At 44.7% G+C, this 23,942-nt stretch overlaps 1 protein-coding gene across 2 annotated transcripts in view; it reads right to left on the minus strand.

Moving 5' to 3' along the window:
• Positions 1-23,662, minus strand: part of KCNG3 (potassium voltage-gated channel modifier subfamily G member 3) — a 43,048-nt gene extending 19,386 nt beyond the window's left edge. The window contains exon 1 of one of the 2 annotated variants that reach the window (XM_040351524.1): positions 22,486-23,662. In XM_040351524.1, the coding sequence (XP_040207458.1) occupies positions 22,486-23,120 (635 nt within the window). In that variant the 5' untranslated portion in view covers positions 23,121-23,662. The remainder of the gene's footprint in view (positions 1-22,485) is intronic. The other variant, XM_040351525.1, reaches the window with a different exon arrangement.
• Between the last annotated feature and the right edge of the window lie 280 nt (positions 23,663-23,942).

Consider the following 23,942-nt stretch of genomic DNA (forward strand, 5'->3'; position numbering starts at 1 on the left):
ATGGGAATCTCGGCAAGAAGCATTTTTTTTGCTGGATTTTGCAGAGAAAACCGGTCATGTGTACGAGGCTTCACCCATAGAAACCTTCGCCATCTTAAACCTTCTCTTCTCTACTCTGCCACTGACCACCTCTATGACAAAATCTCACCCCTGTCCTGCCCTAACCTAGCCACTTCTACCACGCTTCACTGTCATCCTCTCTGGACACACTAGCCCCCCTCACTACACACAGAATCAGGCCCTGACCCCTACAATCCTGGCACACAGGTGACACCAGAAGCTTGAAAAAATCTAGCCGCGCTTTTGAGCACCTGTGATGTAAGACTAACTTTAAGAAAGATTTCAAACAATATAAATCTGCCCTCCAAACTTATAATTCATGCCTCCTCACTGCCAAGCAGACCTATTTTATCACTCTCATTAACAACTTATAATCCCGTCCCATCAACTCTTCTCTATCTTCAACTTTCTACTTAGTCCTCTATTGCCTCCACTCAGTAAGATTGATGCAATTTGTGAAGAAATCTGTGCTGTACAGATTCCCTCTCCACTTAACACTCCATGTCCAATCATTACTTTCCTCATTCAATCTCACCACTAGAGACGAGGTTGCTAAACATTTTTTAACGTCCAGCAATCTCCTTGCAGGCTGATTCCCAGTGCAGCTACCAACCACTGGAAAAATGGATAGCAGGATACAAAAAAAAAACACAAAGGCAGCGCTCGATGGGAATCGCATTAAAACTTTTATAGTCTTCAAGTAGATAACAAAATAAATATTGCAGAGATAAAATCGATGTAGCTACATAAACGGTAAAAATGGTGCGAGTAATACCAAACGGTAGCAAAAGCAGTCATAAAAACATGTAGCCAAGTATGATACTAGTATAAAAATGTGTACAATGATACCACTGCTGAATCCAGATGATTGTTATCAATTTTGTACTCATTAAAATGTATATATTTTTAAACTAATTTCATTCTGTTTATGGTCACTCTCAAAATCCCACCCTTAGGGGGTTCTTTGTTTTTTTCCCGCTGAATCCAGTTGAGGAGGGGTTAACATCAGTCCGTCGGCATTTAGATGTCCCGTGAAGGGAACTATCACAACTCCCAGTGGATGGTTGTAGGATCCCAGGTTGATAGAGGGAAGTGATAGAGGGAAGTGTAACAGCCCTTGCATGTGGCAGATAGTGAGGTCCCGCCGGCATGCAGATATGAAGGCACAGCAAAGGAGCCCTTCAGATGGACACGGCAAGCCCCGCCGGTGTCCGTGATGTCACCGGATCTCCGACGGAACTCCCTGAAGACCTGGAAGCCGGCGGAGAGGTGAGTACCAATCAAAAGAATTTTGATGGATCAAAAAAAAATTAACGATTAATTGAGGAACTAATAGTTAATTTCCACAGCCGTAATTTATTTGCAAAACGTTTTGAAAACCATTTATCATTTTATTTCCACTCAGTGGCGGCTGGTGCTCCAAATTTTTGGGGGGGCGCAAACAAAAAAAAATTGAGCGTCACTGTGCCCATCAAATGCAGCCACTGTGCCATCAATTGTCACCACTGTGCCATGCCATCGAATGCAGCCACTGTGCCATCAATTGTCACAACTGTGCCATGCCATCAAACGCAGCCACTGTGCCATCAATTGTCACCACTGTGCCATGCCATCGAATGCAGCCACTGTGCCATCAATTGTCACAACTGTGCCATGCCATCAAACGCAGCCACTGTGCCATCAATTGTCACCACTGTGCCATGCCATCAAACGCAGCCACTGTGCCATCAATTATCACCACTGTGCCATGCCATCAAATGCAGTCACTGTGCCATGCCATCAAATGCAGCCACTGTGCAATGCCATCAAACGCAGTCAATGTGCCATGCCATCAAACGCAGCCACTGTGCCCCTCAATTGTCGCCACTGTGCCAATTGTCACCACTGTGCCCTTTAATTGTCGCCACTGTGCCCATTGTTGCCACTGTGCATGTCACTGTGCCCTTTAATTGTCGCCACTGTGCCCATTGTCACCACTGTGCCCTTTGTCACCACTGTGCCCATTGTTGCCACTGTGCATGTCACTGTGCCCTTTAATTGATGCCACTGTGCCCTTTGTCACCACTGTACCTACCCATTGATGCCACTGTGCCCTTTGTCGCCTCTGTGCCCATTGTCGCCGCTGTGCCCTGTAAAATGCACTTACCTTTCTGCTTCTACGTCCCTCGATGTCCTCTCCCGCCCTCGATGACGCTTCAGCCAATCAGGTTACCGATAACCAGAATCGGTGAACCTGATTGGCTGACACGGCCGTCAGTCTTATCCAAGGGACGCAGCCCCCGTACGTTCCGAGGATAAGACATCCGGGAGCCGAGGGGCTGTAGGGGGCTGGCTCTGATAGGCACTTTCGCACAGCCAACCAGCTGCCGTTATTCAGGTATCCGGCGCCCTATGTCCGGCTATCTGAATAGACCAGCGGCAGCTGCAGAAAGACATCCCTATGGACGGGCTGCCACTGTTTCCACTTCACAATTGTGTGCCACTTTGTGTTGATCTATTACATACAAATCCAATAAAGTACATTTATGTTTTTGGTTGTAACATGACAAAGTGTGGAACATTTCAAGGGGTATGCATACTCGTTCAAGGCACTGTATGTGCTGTCAGTGGCACACAAATTCTCCATGTGAATTCTGGCTGGTATGTGTAGCTTCACAAAAGTCAATCTGTCTGCGTTTTGTATACAGTTGGGCAAGGTGTCTGCGCCGGGTGTGTACATACTACGCAGTAAGCCAGACTCGGTAGTAAAGCTGTTTTCTCCAGCACAATAACCTTAACCTTTTTAAAAGGAGGCTAACAAGGCAGTTGGCAAGCAAGGTAGAGGTTAAATGGATGGGATCAACCACTTTATAAAGTACATTCTGCAAACATTCTGCCCCGGGAAAAGACGTTTCCCTGAATTGTTAATGGTTTCTATGGATCGCGCTGTGAGTCTGTAGATAAATACATTAGACTGTCCAATGTTCTCTTCACAGTTTGCAGTCTCTGCTCATTTACTGTGAAACCACTCAAAATGAAAACATATTAATAAGCAGGACAGAGCCAGCCCTGCGAAAATTCTATTTGTTTTCCAGTTTGGGCTCTCCCTAGGTGGCAAGTAACATGAACAAATCCTTCAAAAACTGCTCTCCCATCCTTTCTTTTCTGGAAGTGGATCCAAATCCCAAAATGTAATATATAACAGCTTATCAGCCCATGCATGCATTTTATATCTTTTTTTCCAGACCTTTCCCCTTGATTTTCACCTGGTGATAATGCGAATAACACACTTCCTGTACCTTAAAGGGGTTGTAAAGGGTAACTTTTTTTCACCTTAATGCATTCTATGCATTAAAGGGTTACTAAAGGAAAAAAAAATGTTCTTTAACCACTTAACCCCCGGACCATATTGCTGGTCAAAGACCAGAGCACTTTTTGCGATTCGGCACTGCGTAGCTTTAACTGACAATTGCGCGGTCGTGCGACGTGGCTCCCAAACAAAATTGGCGTCCTTTTTTCCCACAAATAGAGCTTTCTTTTGGTGGTATTTGATCATCTCTGTGGTTTTTATTTTTTGCGCTATAAACAAAAATAGAGCGACAATTTTGAAAAAAAATAATATTTTTTACTTTTTGCTATAATAAATATCCCCCAAAAATATATATATATATAAAAAAAAAAAAAATCCTCAGTTTCGTCATCATCAGATGTTTTTTCACCTTGATGCATAGATTGCATTAAGGTGAATTTTTTTTTCTTTACAACTCCTTTAAGGTGAAAAAACATCTGTGTATTAGCGCCCCCCGAGCCCCCTTTTACTTACCTGACCCTTCGAAAGTCCTGCGCTGTGAACGCACAGGCTTCTGGGGCGTCTTCCTGGCTCATTCATTGGTTGATTGAAAGCAGCGCAGCCATTGGCTTGTGCTGCTGTCAATCACACCCAATGACGCGCGGCATGCCGGGGGTGGGGCCGAGTGATACAGTGAGCGGCTATGGCCGCCGGCTGTATCACGGGAGCGCGCCCCACAAGGACTCAACACCATGCAAGCTCACATTAAGGTGTTGAGTCCTTGCGGGGGGAGCCAAGACAGCTGCCGAGGGACCCCAGAAGACCAGGTTCGCGGCGAACGAGCTGCACAGTAGAGGTAAGTATAACATGTTTGTTATTTAAAAAAAAAATACCCTTTGTGATCTTTTAAAGCATATCTAAACCCAATAAGTAAACATTTTATATTTTGCAGCTTACCAATTCTTATGCCGCGTACACACGGTCGTTTTTTGTCTTGGAAAAAAAACGACGTTTTTTATCATGACTTCAGACTTCATTTTAAAAAACGACATTGCCCACACACCATCGTTTTTTCAAAATAAAAATAAATAATCAATATCAATAAACTGTTTTAAATTGTCATACAAATATATATTTGAAATCAAATCTTTATTATTTTTTTGGCAACAACATGGTGTGGGCGGATTTCTGACAGTCACAGGCTGTCACATCTCTCCAGCTTTTGTCTAAAAATAATAGGGAGGAGAAGCCTCCATCAATCTACATGTAATATCCCATCCCCATTGTGTTTAGCTGGTTAATGTGGCATGGAAGAGGGAGGAAGAGGGCTGTCATTTACCACTGTGACTCTATAGTCACATGGGCTGATCAGACGTAATATAGAGGAAATGCTCAGCATAGAAACTCACTGAGAACTAAGCAGGTGCAGAGCTGCCAACACAGCTACAAAATCCCTAGCTGAATTGGGGACATGAACAGAAGGTGTAGATAGAGAACAGCAGGATCAACCAGGTTTTTTTGCAGAATACAGAAAACGGATCTCATAGTGACTGAGTGAGTATGAACAGCATGTAATACACCATGCATGCTTGGAGAGCATTCCCACTAATTATGCTTTGGAAGCTTCTTGGATATAGGTATAATGCATATATATATATATATATATATATAAATATAGTTCACATATAAAGAAACTTTACATAGTTACATTGCATGCTGTTTTTCTTCCAAAATTATATTGTATTTTTTTTTCTTTTGCATTTCTTTTTTTTGCATTAAAATTCATGAAAGTGTATTTTTCGTAAAAAATGTAATTTGAAAAATCTCTGCGCAAATACCGTGTGACATAACAAATTGCAACAATCGCCAATTTGTTCTCTAGGGTCTCTGCTGAAAAAAAAAAAACCTATATAATGTTTGGGGGGTCTGAGTAATTTTCTAGCAAAAAATAAAGATTTTCACATGTAGGAGAGAAATGTTAGAATTGGCCTTGGTGGAAACTGGTTATAGTGGTAGTAAAGACTCAAGGTTGCATTCTCTGCATTAACCACTTCAGCCCCGGAAAGGATTTGCCCCCTTCCTGATCGGGCCATTTTTTGCAATACGGCACTGCGTCGCTTTAACTGATAATTGTGCAGCCGTGCGACGCTGTACCCAAACAAAATGTATCTCTTTTTTTTCCCCACAAATAGAGCTTTCTTTTGATGGTATTTGATAACTTCTGCGTTTTTTATTCCTTAGCGTTATAAACAAAAAAATGTGGCAATTTTGAAAAAAAAACACAATATTTTGTAATTTTTTCTAAAATAAATATCCTCCAAAAATGTTTAAAAAAAAAAAAATGTTTTTATCAGTTTAGGCCAATATGTATTTTTCTACATATTTTTGGTGAAAAAAAAATCGCAATAAGTGTACTGTATATTGATTGGTTTGTGCAAAAGTTATATTGTCTACAAAATAGGGGATAGATTTATGTCATTATTATTTTATTTTTTTACTAGTAATGGCAGCAATCTGCGATTTTTATCAAGACTGCGACATTGCGGTGGACAGATCAGACACGTTTGACACTATTTTGGGACCATTGACATTTATACAGCGATCAGAGCTAAAAATAGCCACTGATTACTGTATAAATGTCACTGGTAGGGAAGGGGTTAACACTAGGGGGCTATCAAGGGGTTAAGTCTTGCCACAGATTCTCAATTGGATTTAGGTCTGGTTTTTGACTGTGCCATTTTAACACATGAATATGCTTTGATCTAAACCATTCCATTGTAGGTCTGGCTGTATGTTTAGGGTCGCTGTCCTGCTGGAAGGTGAACCTCCGCCTCTCAAGTCTTTTGCAGACTCTAACAGGTTTTCTCTAAGATTACCCGTATTTGCCTCCATCCATCTTCCCATCAACTCTGACCAGCTTCCCTGTCCCTGCTGAAGAAAAGCATCCCCACACCATGATGCTGCCACCACTATGTTTCACAGTTCGGATGGTGTGTTCAGGGTGATGTGCAGTGTTAGTTTTCTGCCACACATAGAGTTTTGCTTATAGGCAAAAAGTTCAATGTTGGTCTCATCTGACCAGAGCACCTTCTTCCACATGTTTGCTGTGTCCCCACATGACTTCTTGTAAAATGCAAATGGGACTTCTTATGGTTTTCTTCCAACAATGGCTTTCTTCTTGCCACTCTTCCATAAAGGGCAGATTTGTGGAGAGCACGACTATTAGTTGTCCTGTGGACAGATTCTCCCACCTGAGCTGTGGATCTCTGCAGCTCCTCCAGAGTTACCATGGGCCTCTTGGCTGCTTCTCTGATTAATGCTCTCCTTGCCCGGCCTGTCAGTTTAGGTGGGCGGCCATGTCTTGGTAGGATTGTAGTTGTCCCATACTCTTTCCATTTTCGGATGATGGATTGAACAGAGCTCTGTGAGATGTTCTAGATTGTAAGCTCCAACGAGCAGGGCCCTCTGATCCCTCCTGTATTGAATTGTATTGTGACTGTACTGTCTTCCCTGATGTAAAGCGCTGCGCAAACTGTTGGCGCTATATAAATCCTGTATAATAATAATAATAATAATAATGTTCCATGCGTGGGATATTTTTATAACCTAACTCTGCTTTAAACTTCTCCACAACTTCATCCATGGCCTGTCTGGTGTGTTCCTTGGCCTTCATGATGCTGTTTGTTCACTATGGTTTTTCTAACACACCTCTGAGGGCTTCACAGAACAGCTGTATTTATGCTGAGATTAAATTACACACAGGTGGACTCTAGTTATTAATTAGGTGATTTCTGAAGGCAATTGGTTCCACTAGATTTTAGTTAGGGGTATCAGAAAAAGGGGGGCTGAATACAAATGTACGTCACACTTTTCAGATATTTAGAACCATTTATCATTTTCCTTCCACTTCACAATTTTGTGCCACTTTGTGTTGATCTATCACATAAAATCCCAATAAATATATAACTATGTTTTTGGTTGTAACATGACAAAATGTGGAAAATGTCAAGGGGTATGAATACTTTTTCAAGGCATTGTATCTGTCCTCTGAGCCTGTAAAGTACAGCATGTCGGGTATGAAATTCAGACACAGGGTGCTGACTTTATGCTGGATCTCTAAATATGTCTGCTGAGAAATGCAGGATAATTACATTGGCCAGGACTGGGAGTTTTCACCGTATACAGTCTCAGTGGGGGGAGGGGTATGTGCAATTGTTTTTTTCCTTCGCAGTGCTGCTACTTATTATTTATGTTTTCCACTGCCGAGCATGAAGCTCCCTAATAGATTGCAATGAACATCTAGTTATTTGCTTTTCTACCCTTAAAGTGGTACTAAACCCAAAACCAAAATATATTGCAGCTTAACCACTTAAGACCCGGACCAATATGCAGGTAAAGGACCTGGCCCCTTTTCGCTTTAACTGACAATTGCGCGGTTGTGCGACGTGGCTCCCAAACAAAATTGGTGTCCTTTTTTTTCCCACAAATAGAGATTTCCTTTGGTGGTATTGGATCACCTCTGCGTTTTTTATTTGCACAAAAGTTAATGGGGCAGATCCACGTAGCGGATCGTAATTTTCGGCAGGCGTAGAGTATCGTATTAACGCTACGCCGCCGCAACTTTGAGAGGCAAGTGCTGTATTCACAAAGCACTTGCCTCTAAAGTTACGGCGGCGTAGCGTAAATCTGCCGGCGTATGGGCGCGGAATTCAAATGTTAAAGATGTTGGCGTGTTTTATGTAAATTTTACTTGACCCAACGTAAATGATGTTTTTTCTGAACGGCGCAAGCGCCGTCCGTGGGGGTATCCTAACCCGCAACAAGCCAATGCTTATGACGTGAACGTCATTCTACGCAAAGCCCTATTCGACTTACAGAAACGACGCAAGATTTTCAAAATTCGACGCGGGAACGACATCCATACTTAACATTGAGTACGCCTCATATAGCAGGGGTAACTTTACGCTGAAAAAAGCCTTACGGAAACGATGTAAAAAAAAGCGCCGGCCGGACGTACGTTTGTGGATTTGCGTATCTAGCTAATTTGCATACTCGACGCGGTATTCGACGGAAGCGCCACCTAGTGGCCAGCGTAAATATGCACCTTAAATCCAACGGCGTACTAAGACGTACGACAGTCGGATCTAGCCCAGCTTCAGGCGTATCTTGTTTTGTGGATACAAAACAAAGATACGCCGGAGCAAAATACAAATTACGCAGCGTATCAATAGATACGCCGTCGTAACTTTTTTTTACTAGTTATGGCGGTGATTTGCGATTTTTATCGTGACTGCGACTTTATCGCGGACACATCGGACACTTTTGACGCTATTTTGGGACCATTCACATTTATACAGCGATTAGTGCTATAAAAATGCACGGATTACTGTTTAAATCTGACTGGCAGGGAAGGGGATAACCAGTAGGGGGCGGGGACGGGGTTAAGTGTGTCCTAGGGAGTGATTCTAACTGTTTGGCTTACTTTGACATGACACTGATTGCTTCTCCCGATGAGAGGGAGCAGACGATCAGTGCTGTGTCACTAGGCAGAACAGGGAGATGCCTTGTTTATAAAGGCATCCCCTCGTTCTGCCATTCCATGACTCGATCGCGGGTCACCGGCGGACATTGAGTCCACGGGGTCCCGCAGGCACGGTCACAGAGATCGCTAGGCGGCAGATTCAAAGCAACGTACGCAGGGGTCAAGTCCTGGGAAAAAAAGTGTGGGAACTCCCACCCAAGATCCACTCCCCCACCAAAAAAAAAAAAAATGATACGCTCATATGCATAATTACTAAACCGCATGTTTTTTTAAGCAAGTTCTTTCTAAATCCTGTGATTACTCTGGAATGTCTCCTGGGAACAATGACAAAAGCTCCCAGGAGACATTGCGGCATCGAGGAAGTGACAGAATACCCGCACACTACCGATGAATCCATATACAGGTAGTGGCCAGTAACATAAAGGATTACTAAGGTTCGCCTGCCAGTGACTCGAGCTGGGCATCGCCGCTTAGTGAAGGATTGGCTCGGGCGGCGCGGCTGCTCTCGTCTGCTCTACTCCTGCAAAGGGAACTGCGTTCCTGCTGTGAAAATAGTGCAGGAACTCCATTCCCACGTGTTCCCGCAGGACTAGAGCTGAAGGACCTGAACGTACGTATTCGTTGCTTTGCCTGGCCGTGCCATTCTGCCGACGTATAAGTGCGTGAGGCAGTCGGCAAGCAGTTAAACACTTTTTGCAGTAGTACAGTGTTACAACATTCTTTCTCCTCTTGTACCCTGAAAGCACACATTCCGATGACTGGTCATAGTAATAACAGTAATTACTAAACAACCTCTGGCACAGCAAGGATTTCCCTCCCTCCACTCCTACCACGGCACTCATATTGCCAGTGGGCATAGCTGTGTCCATCCATCACAAACATTAACCTTGTTACATATAATACATCAATGTATTCTTCCTTCCCTTTATATGAAGCTGGTCAGCTGCCCACTCTTTGTTATATATCTGCAGGGTCTCAGAAATCATTAGCGCTCGGATGATTCTCTGAAGAAGTAAAATTAAAAAAAAGAATGAAGGATTCCAAGAATCAATGACAGTGTAGAGCAGTTTTCTCAAACTTTTTTTTTTTAACCATAGAAGAACCCTTGAAAAAAAAATTCAGGTCTTGGGGAACCAATTAATTGGGGGTCAGTGGGAAGAATGCCTTCTTAACATGGTCATCGGAATGCCACCCTTACGGAACGCCCATTAACACACAGCTCCTTTATCTGCAAAGTAGAGAGTGTCCTGACACTCCTGCTCGCCCCCTCCCCCCTCAAGAGGCTTTCTCCACCTCAGGGAGAAAGCCTTGCATTACTGTGTGGAGTTACAGACAGAAGAACAGGAAGTGAGGATTTCTCAGAAGAAATAAGGACATTTAAAAGCAAAATGGAAGGATGAGGTAAGTGAAGGAGGACTGCACTAAGGTAAAGGAAGCTATTTAGGGGGGAAAAAAATTACCTTTACAACCCCTTTTTAAAGGTCATTGGTGTCATGCATTTGTGTTGTTGGCCCTGGGACTATGCAGGCACCATCAAATAGCAAGTCAATTAACCCTGAGAATGACTGGTATAGAGGTAGTATAGGGGCTGCCATCTCTGGTCTACTTCTGACAATGCTAGACCCTTGTCTCTCATGCTTATTAGTTGGCTTCTTAAAGGGTTTGTAAAGGTAATTTTTTCCCCCTAAATAGCTTCCTTTACCTTAGTGCAGTCCTCCTTCACTTACCTCATCCTTCCATTTTTCTTTTAAATTAAGGTGACCAGGGCCCAGATTCACAAAGGACTTACAACGGCATATCTCCACGTACGCCGTCGTAAGTCCGAATGTGCGCCATCGTGTCTTTGCGACTGATTCATAGAATCAGATACGCCTCACTGTTGCCAAGATACGAGCGGCGTAAGTCTCCTACGCCGTCGTATGTTGGGGTGCATATTTACGCTGGCCGCTAGGGGCGCTTCTGTATATTTCCACGTTGAATATGCAAATGAGCTAGATACGCCGATTCACAAACGTACTTGCGCCGGCGTCTTAAAAGACGCTGTTTACGTAAGGCGTACGACCGGTGTAACTTTACCCCTCATAAAGCAGGGGTAAGTCATGTTAAGGTATGGACGTCGGAAACGTCGGAACAGCGCCGTATTTTACGTTGTTTACGTAAGTCGTACGTGAATGGGGATGGGCGTAGGTTACGTTCACGTCGACTAAGCATTGAGCCGGCGTAATTTAGGGAGAAAATACGACGTGATACTGAGCATGCGAGCGCATGCGCCGTTCGTTAGGCGCGTCATTTACGTGGGGTCACGATTCATTTCCATACAACACGCCCCCTACCAGCTTACTTTGAATTACGCAGGCTTACGCCGGCCCATTTACGCTACGCCGCCGCAACTTACGGAACAAGTGCTTTGTGAATACTGCACTTGCCTGTCTAAGTTGCGGCGGCGTAGCGTAAATAGGATACGCTACGCCCGCACAAAGATGCGCCCAGATATGTGAATCTGGCCCCAGATATTTAAAATGAAATCCGGGGACATATTTTTTCTTTACTAGTAATGGCAACAATCAGCGACTCCCTGCCCGTCGCCGCCCGCCTCACAGCCTCTCAAGTCTTACTCTTCGGACCCCGGCTACTACTGGGTGGGGAGCGGAGGAAGATCACTCCGCCAGGGAAGACAAGGAGATAAGCAGGCAGGTGGCTGGCCAGGATTTGAGCCAAGGCAGATAAACATGTGAGTGGAGCAGAATGGGCATTCACCCGAAACTGAAGAAATATTCCCTCCGCTCCGACCAGCACATGATCATCAGAAAGGGGCACAGATAATGGAAAAAATACAACCCCCCTATGCTAGTAGGCACGGCGGAGTGGGGGTGTGTAATTCAATTTTTTTTATTTTTATTCTGCACTGACTTTCTTTGAAATTGCCCCTGCCCCCTATTAAATCCAATCTGGGGACAAAACCAGGGACAGACTTGGTCCGGGGACAGTGTCCTCAATCAGGGGACTGTCCCCTGAAACTGGGGATGTCTGGTCACCCTATTTTAAATGTCCTTAATTCTTCTGAGAAATCCTCACTTCCTGTTCTTCTGTCTGTAACTCCACACAGTAATGCAAGGCTTTCTCCCTGGTGTGGAGTGTCGTGCTCGCCCCCTGCCTTGATCTACAAGAGAGTCAGGATGCCCACTGACACAGCTCCTTTCTCTATCTGCAACATAGAGAGCATCCTGACTCTCCTGTAGTCTAAGGGAGGGGGCGAGCACGACACTCCTCACCAGGGAGAAAGCCTCGCATTACTGTGTGGAGTTACAGACAGAGGAACAGGAAGTGAGGATTTCTCAGAAGAAATAAGGACATTTAAAAGCAAAATGGAAGGATGAGGTAAGTGAAAGAGGACTTACTAAGGTAAAGGAAGCTATTTAGGAAAACAAATTGTACCTTTACAACCCCTTTAAGCTGGCCATACACTGTTAGCAGGGTGGGCAGGCGGGATAAATGCTTCTGGCACAGGGAACTTATGTGAGGGAGGGGGGCACCACATTGTGTGTTCTCACCCCTGTAGCATTTTAGATCTGTAAGTTTCATGTATGGAGGGGGGGGGGGGGGGAATTGTATTGGAGACACAATGGGGGACTGGATTTGTGGTAGAAGGGGGGATTTGAAAGAGACATTTGACAAGTGGTGACAAGAGGTGATTTGTGCAAGTGGGGATTTGGGGAGTTGATAACATTTGTGCTAGGAAGGGGGGGGGGGGGCACGGGAGGGGGTAGTTGTGCTAGAAGGGGAAATATTGTGTGATCGGATTTGTACTAGGAGGGGTGTCTTTTTTTTTGGGGGGGGGGGGGGGGGATATGTGCTAGGGGGAATTTGAGATGGGAGAAGGGGGGGGGGGGGGTTGCTGTGGTGTGATGCTCACACTTTGCGGGGGTAAGAGTACTTTGCCATCTTCACCACCTTCGCCCTGAGCACTAGATGACCTTGTCCCAGCACTCACGTAGATTTTGGAATCCCCACCACCAGGACAATGTATTCTGACAGCGACACCCAGAGCTGAAGCCATTGATTGAGAAAAGCTATCCATAATCTAACAATCAGGAGTGACCACACAATAATCTAAATGTGTTTGGTCCCTGCTGAACCAGCTGAATTTTAATCAGTATATGGGCAGCTTAAAGGGGTTGTAATGGTTTGTTTTTTATTTTCTGAAAAAGGTTCCTTTAAGCTATAGAACACAGCGCCCCCTGCAGGCATGTAGTCCCAAGGGAGGGGGCGCGCACACTGACTAACCCCCAGCCAGAATGGCTCGGATGATGGGGGCAAGCTTACTGAGGAGGAACAGGAAGTGAGAAATTCAGACAAAGAAAAAAAACATTTAGAAGGGAAATGGAAGGAAAAGGTAAGTGAACCAACAATTCACTAGCTTAAAGTAACCCATTTAGAAAATAAAAAAACGAACCTTTACAACCCCTTTAAGTCACTGAATCAGAAGAAATATGCAAATAAAGACTTCAGGCCAGATTCAGAGAGAACTTACGCCAACGTATCTGTTGATACGCCGCGTAAGTTCTAGGATGCGCCGTCGTATCTATGCGCCGTATTCACAGTACAAGATACGCCTGAATTTTGGCTTCCTACGACCGACGTAAGTCTCCTACGCCGTCGTATCTTAGGTGCATATTTACGCTGGCCGCTAGGGGTGCTTCCGTTGATTTACGCGTCGAATATGTAAATGACCTAGATACGCTAATTCACGAACGTACTTGCGCCCGTCGCAGTAAGCTACGCCGTTTACGTAAGGCGTACGTCCGGCGTAAGTTTACCCCTCATAAAGCAGGGGTAAGTCATGTTAAGGTATGGACGCGGGAACAGCGTCATATTTTACGTCATTTACGTAAGTCGTACGTGAATGGGGCTGGGCGTAAGTTACGTTCACGTCGTACGCATTGAGCCGTCGTATCTTAGGGAGTATATGACGTGATTCTGAGCATGCGCGCGCATGTGCCGTTCGATCGGCCATTCATTTACATGGGGTCACGGTTCATTTCAATACATCACGCCCACTACCTGCCTACTTTGAATTAGGCGGGCTTACGCCGGCCCATTTACGTTACGCCGGTGCAAATATGGGAGCGAGTGCTTTGTGAATACTCAGCTTGCCTCTCAATGTTACGTCGATGTACCTGAATCTGGCCCAGTATTCTGACTTTCCTTATCTGCATGCTTGTTCTAGGTTATTCACAAAAAAAATGCAGACAGCCAGGCAACTAGTATTTTTTTTGGAAGTCAGCAATGGCAACCTTCACATCTTTTCTATTTATATAGGTTTCCTTCAAAGGGACATTCCACTTTTACTTTGCTGCTACAAGGACAGGTTGCTCCTCTCACCCTTACCATACAGTTTTTGTAGTTGCCGCACACTGACATTCCTGTGACCTGGTCTTCCACATATTTGCCCAGGCTTTTACAGTACTGTGCAAAAATTGTAGGCAGGTATGAAAATGCTGTAAATTAAGAAAGCTTAAAAAAATCCAAATCAAATCCATATTTGGTGTGACCAACCTTGGCCTTCAAAGTAGCATCAATTCTTCTAGGTACACTTGCACACAGTTTTTGAAGGAACCCAGAAGGTAGGTTGTTCTAAACCTCATGGAGACTAAGCACAGATAGGGCCAGATTCAGGTAGATTAGGACGGGCGTATCAGTAGATACGCCATCGTAAGTCCGAATCCCTGCCGTCGTATATTTAAGCGTATTCTCAAACTGAGATACGCTTAAATATTGCTAAGATACGACCTGCGTAAGTCTCATACACCGTCGTATCTTAACTGCATATTTACGCTGGCCGCTAGGGGCGTGTAGGCTGATTTACGCCTAGAATATGTAAATCAGCTAGATACGCCTATTCACGAACGTACGCCCGGCCGTCGCAGTAAAGATACGCTGTTTACGTAAGGGGTTTTCAGGCGCAAAGATAAACCACCAAAAAGATGGCGCAGCCAATGTTAAGTATGGACCTCGGAACCGCGTCAAATTTTTCAAGTTTTACGTCGTTTGCGTAACTCGTGAATGGGGCTGGCTGTAATTTCCATTCACATCGAAAGCATTGACGATTTGCCGACGTCATTTGGAGCATGCGCACTGGGATACGTCCACGGACGGCGCATGCGCCGTTCGATCGAAACGTCATTTACGTGGGGTCACACTTAATATACATAAAACACGCCCACAGCTTCAACATTTGAATTAGGCGGGCTTACGCCGGCCCTAATACGCTACGCCGCCGTAACTTTGGGCGCAAAATCTTTGAGAATACCATACTCGCCTCTCAAAGTTACGGCGGCATAGCGTATAGGAGATACGCTACGCCCGCCTAAATGTATGTGAATCTAGCCCATATTCTTTAGATGTAGGCTGCCTCAAACTCTTCTGTTTGTTTGTGTAATCTCAGACAGATTCCATGATGGTGAGACCAGGGCTCTGTGGGGGCCAAATCATCACTTCCAGGACATCTTGTTCTTTACGCTAAAAATAGTTCCTAATGACATTGGCTGTATGTTTGAGGTCATTGTCCTGCTGCAGAATAAATTTGAGGGCACCGTTGATCCGGCCCAAATCTCCAACTACATTTCAGAAATGCAGCCTCAAACTTGCAAGGAACCTTAATCATGCTTCACTGTTGCCTGCAGACATTCAATATTGTACCGCTCTCCAGCCCTTTGGTGAACAAACTGTCTCCTGCTGCAGCCTAAAAATGTTGACTCATCCGTCCAGAGCACCTTCTGCCATTTGTCTGCAACCCCAGTTCCTATGGTTTTGTACATAGTTGATTCGCTTAGCCTTGTTTTCACGCCGGAGGTATGGCTTTTTGGCCACAATTCTTCCATGAAGATCACTTCTGGCCAGGCTTCTCCGGACAGTAGATGGGTGTACCTGGGTCCCACTGTTTTTTGCCAGTTCTGCGCTGATGGCATATCTTCCAATGTCAAAGGGAAGCAAGCATGATGTGTCTTCCATCTGCTGCATTAAGTTTCCTTGGCTGACCGCTGTGTCTATGGTCCACAACGTTGCCCGTTTCCTTGTGCTTCTTCAATAGAGGTTAATGTAAACGGCGCTTCTCGTCACCATATTGCGTTCCACGCTGGAACGCATACGGCGACCGCGTACTGACGTCATCGCCCGGCGCCGCGTGCATTCCACCGTGGAAAGCGGAAGTGCCAGTGTAATCAATGCCTCATTAGCTCCTATAAACAGAACACCGTGCAGAGTACACAGTGTTCTATTATTGTCGGCCGTAGCCAGACCACGCTACAAATAAACTACAGGCATAATCCCCTCAACAGGATGTCATTGCAACGTGGATCCATGCCACCACAAACCTGCAGCTGATTCCTTCTAAGTATCCATTTACCTGGATCCACGCTGCCATCTTTACTGCAGTTGCTGGGGACACCCTAAGATATCTTCCACTAGGAGAACCTCCATGACAGAATCCCATTCCAGCTACAATACTCTGCTTACGGAACAATTCTCATCCTCTGCAAACGGATAAGTACCATTGCCACGTTACATTTATTGCTCTAGAATTACCCTGTTCACATCTAGCCTTACAAAGTACTGTATTTGAACCTGGCTCTAGTTTATACTACCGTGCTGCTTGGGATTACTTATCGTGCCTTCATGTAACAGCTGTGGAATATTTTAAAGGGACATACACTCTTAAACCAATTAAGCTACTGTTGCCTCTCTCAAGTAAATGCTGTTTGCATACAGTACTTTCACATGCTACGTGCTTGACATTGGTTCTTTATAGTATAGGCCCTTCTGGCCTAAATTATTGAACAAGTTCGCTATACCTTTTTAAAGCTAAGGGTTGAAGGTATGTTTTACCTCCTCCCTTAGTAGCTCAATGCATTCCTATATGTGAGTGATATGATGTAGTGAACCCCCAAACTCTTTTTTCTCTGATTAGAGTGAGGCCTAGGGTCCGATACTGATAATCACTTTACATAGAGTAGTGAATTGAAATCTTTTCCCTAATGCAGATGTGCTTCACTCACGTTTATCGTAACCTTTTAAGGCTAGGGGTTGAAGGTATGTTGTAATACCTCCACCCTTAGTAGCTCAACGCATTCGTATATGTGAGACAAATGATGTAGTGAACCCCCAAGCTCTTTTTCTCTGATTAGAGTGACTCCTGGGGTCGAAATACTGAAAAGTCACATTGCATAGAGAATAGAGAAGTGCATTGAAATCTTTACTTAACCGCAGTTGTGGTTCACTCTCATTCACCGTAGTTTGTGACACTTAAACAGCACATCTTGAAATCCCAGTCTGCTTTGAAATGTTTGCCGGGGAGAAACCTTGTTGATACAGTAGAGCTACCTTGTGTCTTGTTGCTGTGCTTGGACTTGACATGGTGTATGTCTTGTGACATGAAACTGTCTCCCACAACCTCACCTTAGTAGCAGAGTTTGGCTGTTACTCACCCAGTTTTAAGCCTCTTACACAGTTGTTTCTGTTTCAGTTAATGACTGTGTTTCAACCTACATATGAAATTGATGACCATTAGCACCTCCTTGGTAAAATTGGTTAATCATACACCTGAAGCATGCAAGTGTAAAGCCCCATAAACACGATCGGAATTTCATCTGACTTTTCCGTGGATTTTTGTCCGAATGGGCGTTGGCCGTGAACTTGTTCTGCATACACACGGCAGAACACTTTCAGCCAACTTTCACGAAATCACGTGATTTTTCAGCTCTTTACCGCCACTTCTGCTATTGTTGGCTGATGTTTAGCATTGGTTCTGAGCATGGGTGTTTGTACTTTGGACTTTAGTCCAAAGGACTTGTGTACACACGATCAGATTATCCTCCATAGGACATTTGTCTGTTGAAAAACCAGCAATTGTCCGATGGCGCATACAGATGGTCGGATTGTCCGATAAAACAGGTCCGTCTGACATTTGTTGTCGAAAAGTCCGATCGTGTGTATGGGCCTTAAGAATTGATACTGGTTAAAGCCAAACAGTAGTCAAAACACATATTGATTTGGATTTGATTTTGCTTCTATTCACTCACTTTGCATTTTGTAAATTGATACAAATAAACAATTAAAATATATATTTTTGAAAGTAATCTTACTTTACAGCATTTCTTCACAACTGCCTAAAACTTTTGCACAGTACTTTATATTACCAAAACTGCAAGATACAAGTTCTTGGATATGAACTGAGTATAAGCCTAGGGTGTCCATCTGCATGCCTCACTGTGCCTCATTTTGCCTCACTGTGTCCATTTCCATGCCTCACTGTGCCCATGCCTCACTGTGTCCATGCCTCACTGTGTCCATGCCTCACTGTGTCCATGTCCATGCCTCACTGTGTCCATTCCTCACTGTGTCCATGTCCATGCCTCACTGTGCCCATGCCTCACTGTGTCAATGTCCATGCCTTACTGTGTCCATGTCCATGCCTCACTGTGCCCATGCCTCACTGTGTCCATGCCTCACTGTGTCCATGCCTCACTGTGTCCATGTCCATGCCTCACTGTGCCCATGCCTCACTGTGTCCATGCCTCACTGTGTCCATGCCTCACTGTGCCCATGCCTCACTGTGCCCATGCCTCACTGTGCCCATGCCTCACTGTGTCCATGCCTCACTGTGCCCATGCCTCACTTTGTCCATGACTATACTGACGTTTAACATGGGAGTCTATGGAAGGGGTGCCCGGCTTTGAAAAATCGGTGCTCCCCAGCCGTAGGTCCCCCACACAAACTTTGCACACTTGTAGAGGAGAAATGGGGCTACATGTGTGCCAAGTTCCGAGTCCAGAGGACCTATGACTGGCCAGTACCGGGTCCCCAAATTCACCAGAGAAATTACCATTTAACATGGGAGTCTATGGAAGGGGTGCCCGGATTTGAAAAATCGGTGCTCCCCGGCCGTAGGTCCCCCAGACAACAAACTTTGCACACTTGTAGAGGAAGGTGGCTACATGTGTGCCAAGTTTAGGGTCCAGGGGACCTATGGCTGGCCGGTATCGGGTCCCCAAAGTCTGGGAGATCAGGCGCAAATAGGTGACTCGAGTATAAGTCGAGGGGGGCATTTTCAGCACAAAAAATGTGCTAAAAAATTTGACTTATACTCGAATATATACAGTAATCATTATAGAACTGGATTTTCCTTTTTTGCATTTTGATGTCTGAACGAATAGAGATCATCCAGCACAGTAGCAAGACTTTTATACAGGGCTCCATAAGTGGAATTTGCCTAGAGGTAACCAATAGCAATTTTCTGCTTGCAGTGGAAATGTACAGCTCAAATGCAAATTTCTATGCATGTAGCAGGTGCCCCTTGCTCCATCTTGTTATCATTTTCTACCTCCTTCCCAGGAGCAATTGGTCATGGTGTTTCCTGCAGTTTAAATTTAACACCACTATTGTTGGACAATCCCGCCGGAGTAGGCAGCTATCATATAACATCTGTGGTCACCTTAACATGAACTGATCCGTCTGGCTTAATTTGTCAGATAATCAACCCTCGTAAAGACAAGAACAACAGGACTGCCATCACACTTGAGGAAAGTCGCTAAAACAGCAGCTTGAAGCTTTTCACATTCATTAAATGTGTGAAGGGTCTAAATAACATTCAAGTGGAAAGATTGTATCTAGATCAACAGGAGATTATTATTTTATACAAAGAATAGTATTGGTCATCTGGAACAGGCTTATAGCAAACACAGCAGTTAAAAGCAGCAGCAAAGGCACATAGACATCCCTGGTATGTGTATGTACAGTGGCGGCTGGTGCTCAAATTCTGAGAAAAAAACAAAACATCAATTGCAGCCTCACTGTGCCATCAAACGCAGCCACTGTACCAAACGCAGCCACTGTACCATCAAACGCAGTCACTGTGCCCATCAAACGCCACTACTGTGCCATCAAACGCTGCTACTGTGCCATCAAACGCAGCCACTGTGCCATCAAACACAGCCACTGTGCCATCAAATGCAGCCACTGCGCCCATCAAAAGCAGCCACTTTTCCCATTAAACGCCGCCACTTTGCCAATCAAACGCAGTCACTTTGCCCATCAAACGTTGCCACTGTGCCCCAAATGCTGCCCCTTAACCCATAAAACATTGCTGCTGTGCCCAAACGCTGCCACTGTGCCCCAAATGCTGCCACTTTGCCCATCAAACGTTGCCACTGTGCCCCAAATGCTGCCACTGTGCCCCCCGGCTGCCACTGTGCCCCCCCAGGTGGCGACAGGAGGCAGCGAGCGGTGTTTGGTGTCCTCCATTTCTTCCACGACCCGATATCTTATACCGCCCGCTCCTCCTCTGCTATGATTGGACGCCTGATAGGTGTCCAATCACAGCGCTTGTCATTTCAGCCAATCAGGTGACAGGTAACACAGACCCGGCACACCTGATTGGCTGAAAGGGGGTTCAATGTTAGCAAAGCAAATTCTTTCGGCTTTGCTAACATACAGCTGAGTGAGAAGCGAACGCGCAGCGTTGCGCCCGCTTCTCACATTTTTGAACGCCTATTAGAACCAATAGCTCTAATCAGGTGCGTCCAAAAAACACCCCTACCACTGTAATTCAGGTGCCTAGTGACCGAAAAGGGTTCAGACACCTGAATAGGGGGTGTCAGCAGCGACCATAGATAGATTCATGCAAACAGGGGGGGGGGGGGCGGCCCTCCTGCGCCCTTTATGGACGCACCGCCGATGAGTATGTATATATCTTGTAGGTACCTATCAGAGGTAGGCATACCATATGTGCAGATTGTGAGGCTTGCACCAGGATCCTAAGGGTTCTATTTTTACCAGATGCACATTAGATGGGTGCTGGGACCCCACATAGACTTGGACACTGCTTGCTTAGATCTAGCTGCCAATTGATACATACAAAGTGAATCCGTCTTTTTAATAACCCTGTAGGTGCCCAAATATTGGTCTTTCACAGGGCACCCTAGACGACTCTGTCAACCTTTGATATCTTTAAATCAAGATTATCAAGATGTCTCCTCTACTTTGGAAAGTTTGCTGAACACAGATTACTACTGATGTCTTAAAGTGAAGATTTTGACAAAATAATTTTAATCTTTGGTCAACTGTAATGCCCCGTACACACGATCGAAAATTTCGACAAGAAAACCGTGGATTTTTTTTGACGGAATGTTGGCAAAACTTGTTGCATACACACGGTCACACAAATCTTGAAATTCCGACCGTCAAGAACGCGGTGACGTACAAGACTTACAACGAGCCGAGATCAATGAAGTTCAATAGGCAGTTCGGCTCTTCTGCTTGATTCTGAGAATGCGTGTTTTTTTGCACATCAGAATTGCATACAGATGAGCGGAATTTCGGACAAGAACTTTTTCCGTTGGGAAAATAGAGAACCTGCTTTCAATCTTTTGCTGGCTGACAGAAATGTTGGATGGAGCATACACACGGTCGGAATATCCGACCAAAAGCTCACTTTTTTTGATGGAAAATCCTATCGTGTGTAGATGACATAACGAAGAGTGAGTGAGTGAGTGAGTAACTTGTATAGCGCAACAAATGCGAACTTAATTGCCTCAAGGCAAAGATTTGGATTAGTTCATGTAAGCAAAAACTGGACTTTGGCTTCACTTGTTTTGCCCATATTCTTATGAATCATTCCAGTTGACATACAGTCTTCTACAGTAGGACAGTATATGCACACGTGTACTTAAAATAAATATATATTTGCTAGCATCTGTGAAAAGTTTGAGAAAAACTGGTCATGCACAGGGGTCCCTTGATACCTCTGTCCACCTTTGATATCTATAGACAGAGATGATCAAGATGTCGACTCTACTTCAGGAAAGTCTGCTGACACAGATTACTACTGATGTCTTTAAGTGAAGATTTTTTCCAAAGGGATTTTAATCTCTGGCCAACTGTAACTAAGATTTGGATTGGTTCATATTAGCAAAAACTGGACTTTGGCTCCATTTTATTTTGCCCATATTCTCATGAATCATCCCAGTTGTCATACAGGCTTCTACAATAGGACAGTATATGCACACGTGTAATTGAAATAAATATAGATTTGTTTGCATCTAAGAAAATAATCTGTTGTCAGTTTTCAACAACATTTTTTAAAATATTCTCTATGCAGGCATATACAACACAACCAAATACAAACCTACGGACATAAGGTGCCTTCTAAGAAAATATACCTTTAGAGTGACGTTCTTTGAGTTATAACAATCTAAGCAGAGTTAATGATGTTGTGCACAAGCAGCATGATGGCAAGGAACATGTTAATGCCTAGTATGTGACTCCCGGGTAAACACGCAGAGGTCTGATAATGAGGTTTATCAGGATCACTGTACAAGTGTTTCTATGTGATGTAATCCCAGAGCTTGAATAATGTTCTAAACTCTGCTAACTTCTAGTGTGGCTCTCTATTTCCTATTCAGCTAGAGAAAGAAAGATGGTACTAATTGCTGCACAAGCCCTGGCTTATGTTTTGGTTTATGCCCTCCTGTCACATGATTGTCTTGTAATATAAGCAGCCCCCCCCCCCCACCCACTCAGACAGACGTACACTGATAATACTGAGAATGACTGGTCGTACCCCGAAGGTTCCCACAGACTTGCTGTATACCTGTGCTCCTCCGAGCTCCTATTCTCTGCTGTCTTCCAGTCAGGCAAAGTGCTGGCACAGAGGACCACCATGGAAACAATGACAAACAGTATGGACACCACCGCCAAGATCTGGGCTGCCAAGGATGAGGTGGGCTCCTCAAAAGTCCTTCTCATGCGCTCCAGCCACTTCTTTTCCTCAGGAGGAGGCGGAAGGTTCTCTTTCACGGTGCTCTCGTCAGGTTTGCTCTCGTCGGACAGGTAGGTGTAAGTGTCTGACATGCGGTCATCAAGCCTCCTCTGGCAGCAGTACTCTAGTTGGGAGCACTCCAAGCCCCAGTAGATCATCTCGTTGTAGAAAGACAGCTCACACATTTGGGGCACGAACCTCAGTTTGCCATACTTGACGTACATCATGATAAAGCCAAAGGCTTCAGAATGCCTGTCGAAAAAAAACTCATTCCTCTCCTGGTCGTAGTCATCACACACCTCCAGAAGATCCTTCTCCGAAGAACAGTCGTGTAGCCTGCTCACCCGTCGTAGAGGGAAATCCTTAATCACCTCCTGAGAGAAGGAATACTTTGCACCCCCGACATTGAGAGTAAAGGAATCTCGGGAAAAGTTCATTGCGGTGGCCGAAATGTCGGTGCTATCCTTCAGTACCACCCCAAACCTCGGAGGTCCTTCCACCTTAAAGTTTTAGCTCTGTTTCCACCTCCAGATTCCTTACACCCCGTCTGTCTGGGTGGGTCCAGGCAGGTAAAAAATACAGGGCACAACATGATGAATTACCTGATGAGGATAAAGAAAACTTTGGCAGTTCTTGACCCAAAAAAGGGTCCAACATCCCTCTAAGGCTCCTCCTGAGCTACATATTTCTGCCACATCATCCGAATTGTCATGCAGTCCCTTGCAGTCATCAGGTCTTTCCTCGACAATGTATTTTCAGGGAAACTCTCGGGAGATAATGAAATGAAGAGATGGGAGGAAGAGGGAGAGTGCTGAGAGCTACCAGCTCTACTGCCTGCTCTGTGTCTGGTGAACTTTACTCAATGTGAGAATCACTCAGAGGCAGGCAGGGAGGGGAGGGAGAAAGGAGGCGATAGGGGAGGTGGAGTGGCTTGTGTCTGCTACACAAATCTACAAGGTACTTTCCTATAAAGCTCTATTACAAAGATGACTGTAGCGTTACTGTATACATGCTGCACACTGTGACAGCTGTTCCTCCCTTACTAATCATTATTTCATTAAAAGCATCAGTAGAGGGGCAACTGAAAGGAGCAGATGAAGCCAACTTTATCATTTCATTGTTTCAGTGTCCGACACTTTTCTTCTGAGAAAAATATCTAAAAGAAAAATGTGGAGAGTAAAACGAAAAGACTTTGTATTCCTTTCCATTATTCTCTCCAGTCTTCTCTCGCCCTCTCTTTTTCTCTCTTTCTTCTTTCT

The sequence above is a fragment of the Rana temporaria genome, chromosome 4 (assembly GCF_905171775.1).
Source record: "Rana temporaria chromosome 4, aRanTem1.1, whole genome shotgun sequence".
In the NCBI taxonomy this organism is placed as follows: domain Eukaryota; kingdom Metazoa; phylum Chordata; class Amphibia; order Anura; family Ranidae; genus Rana; species Rana temporaria.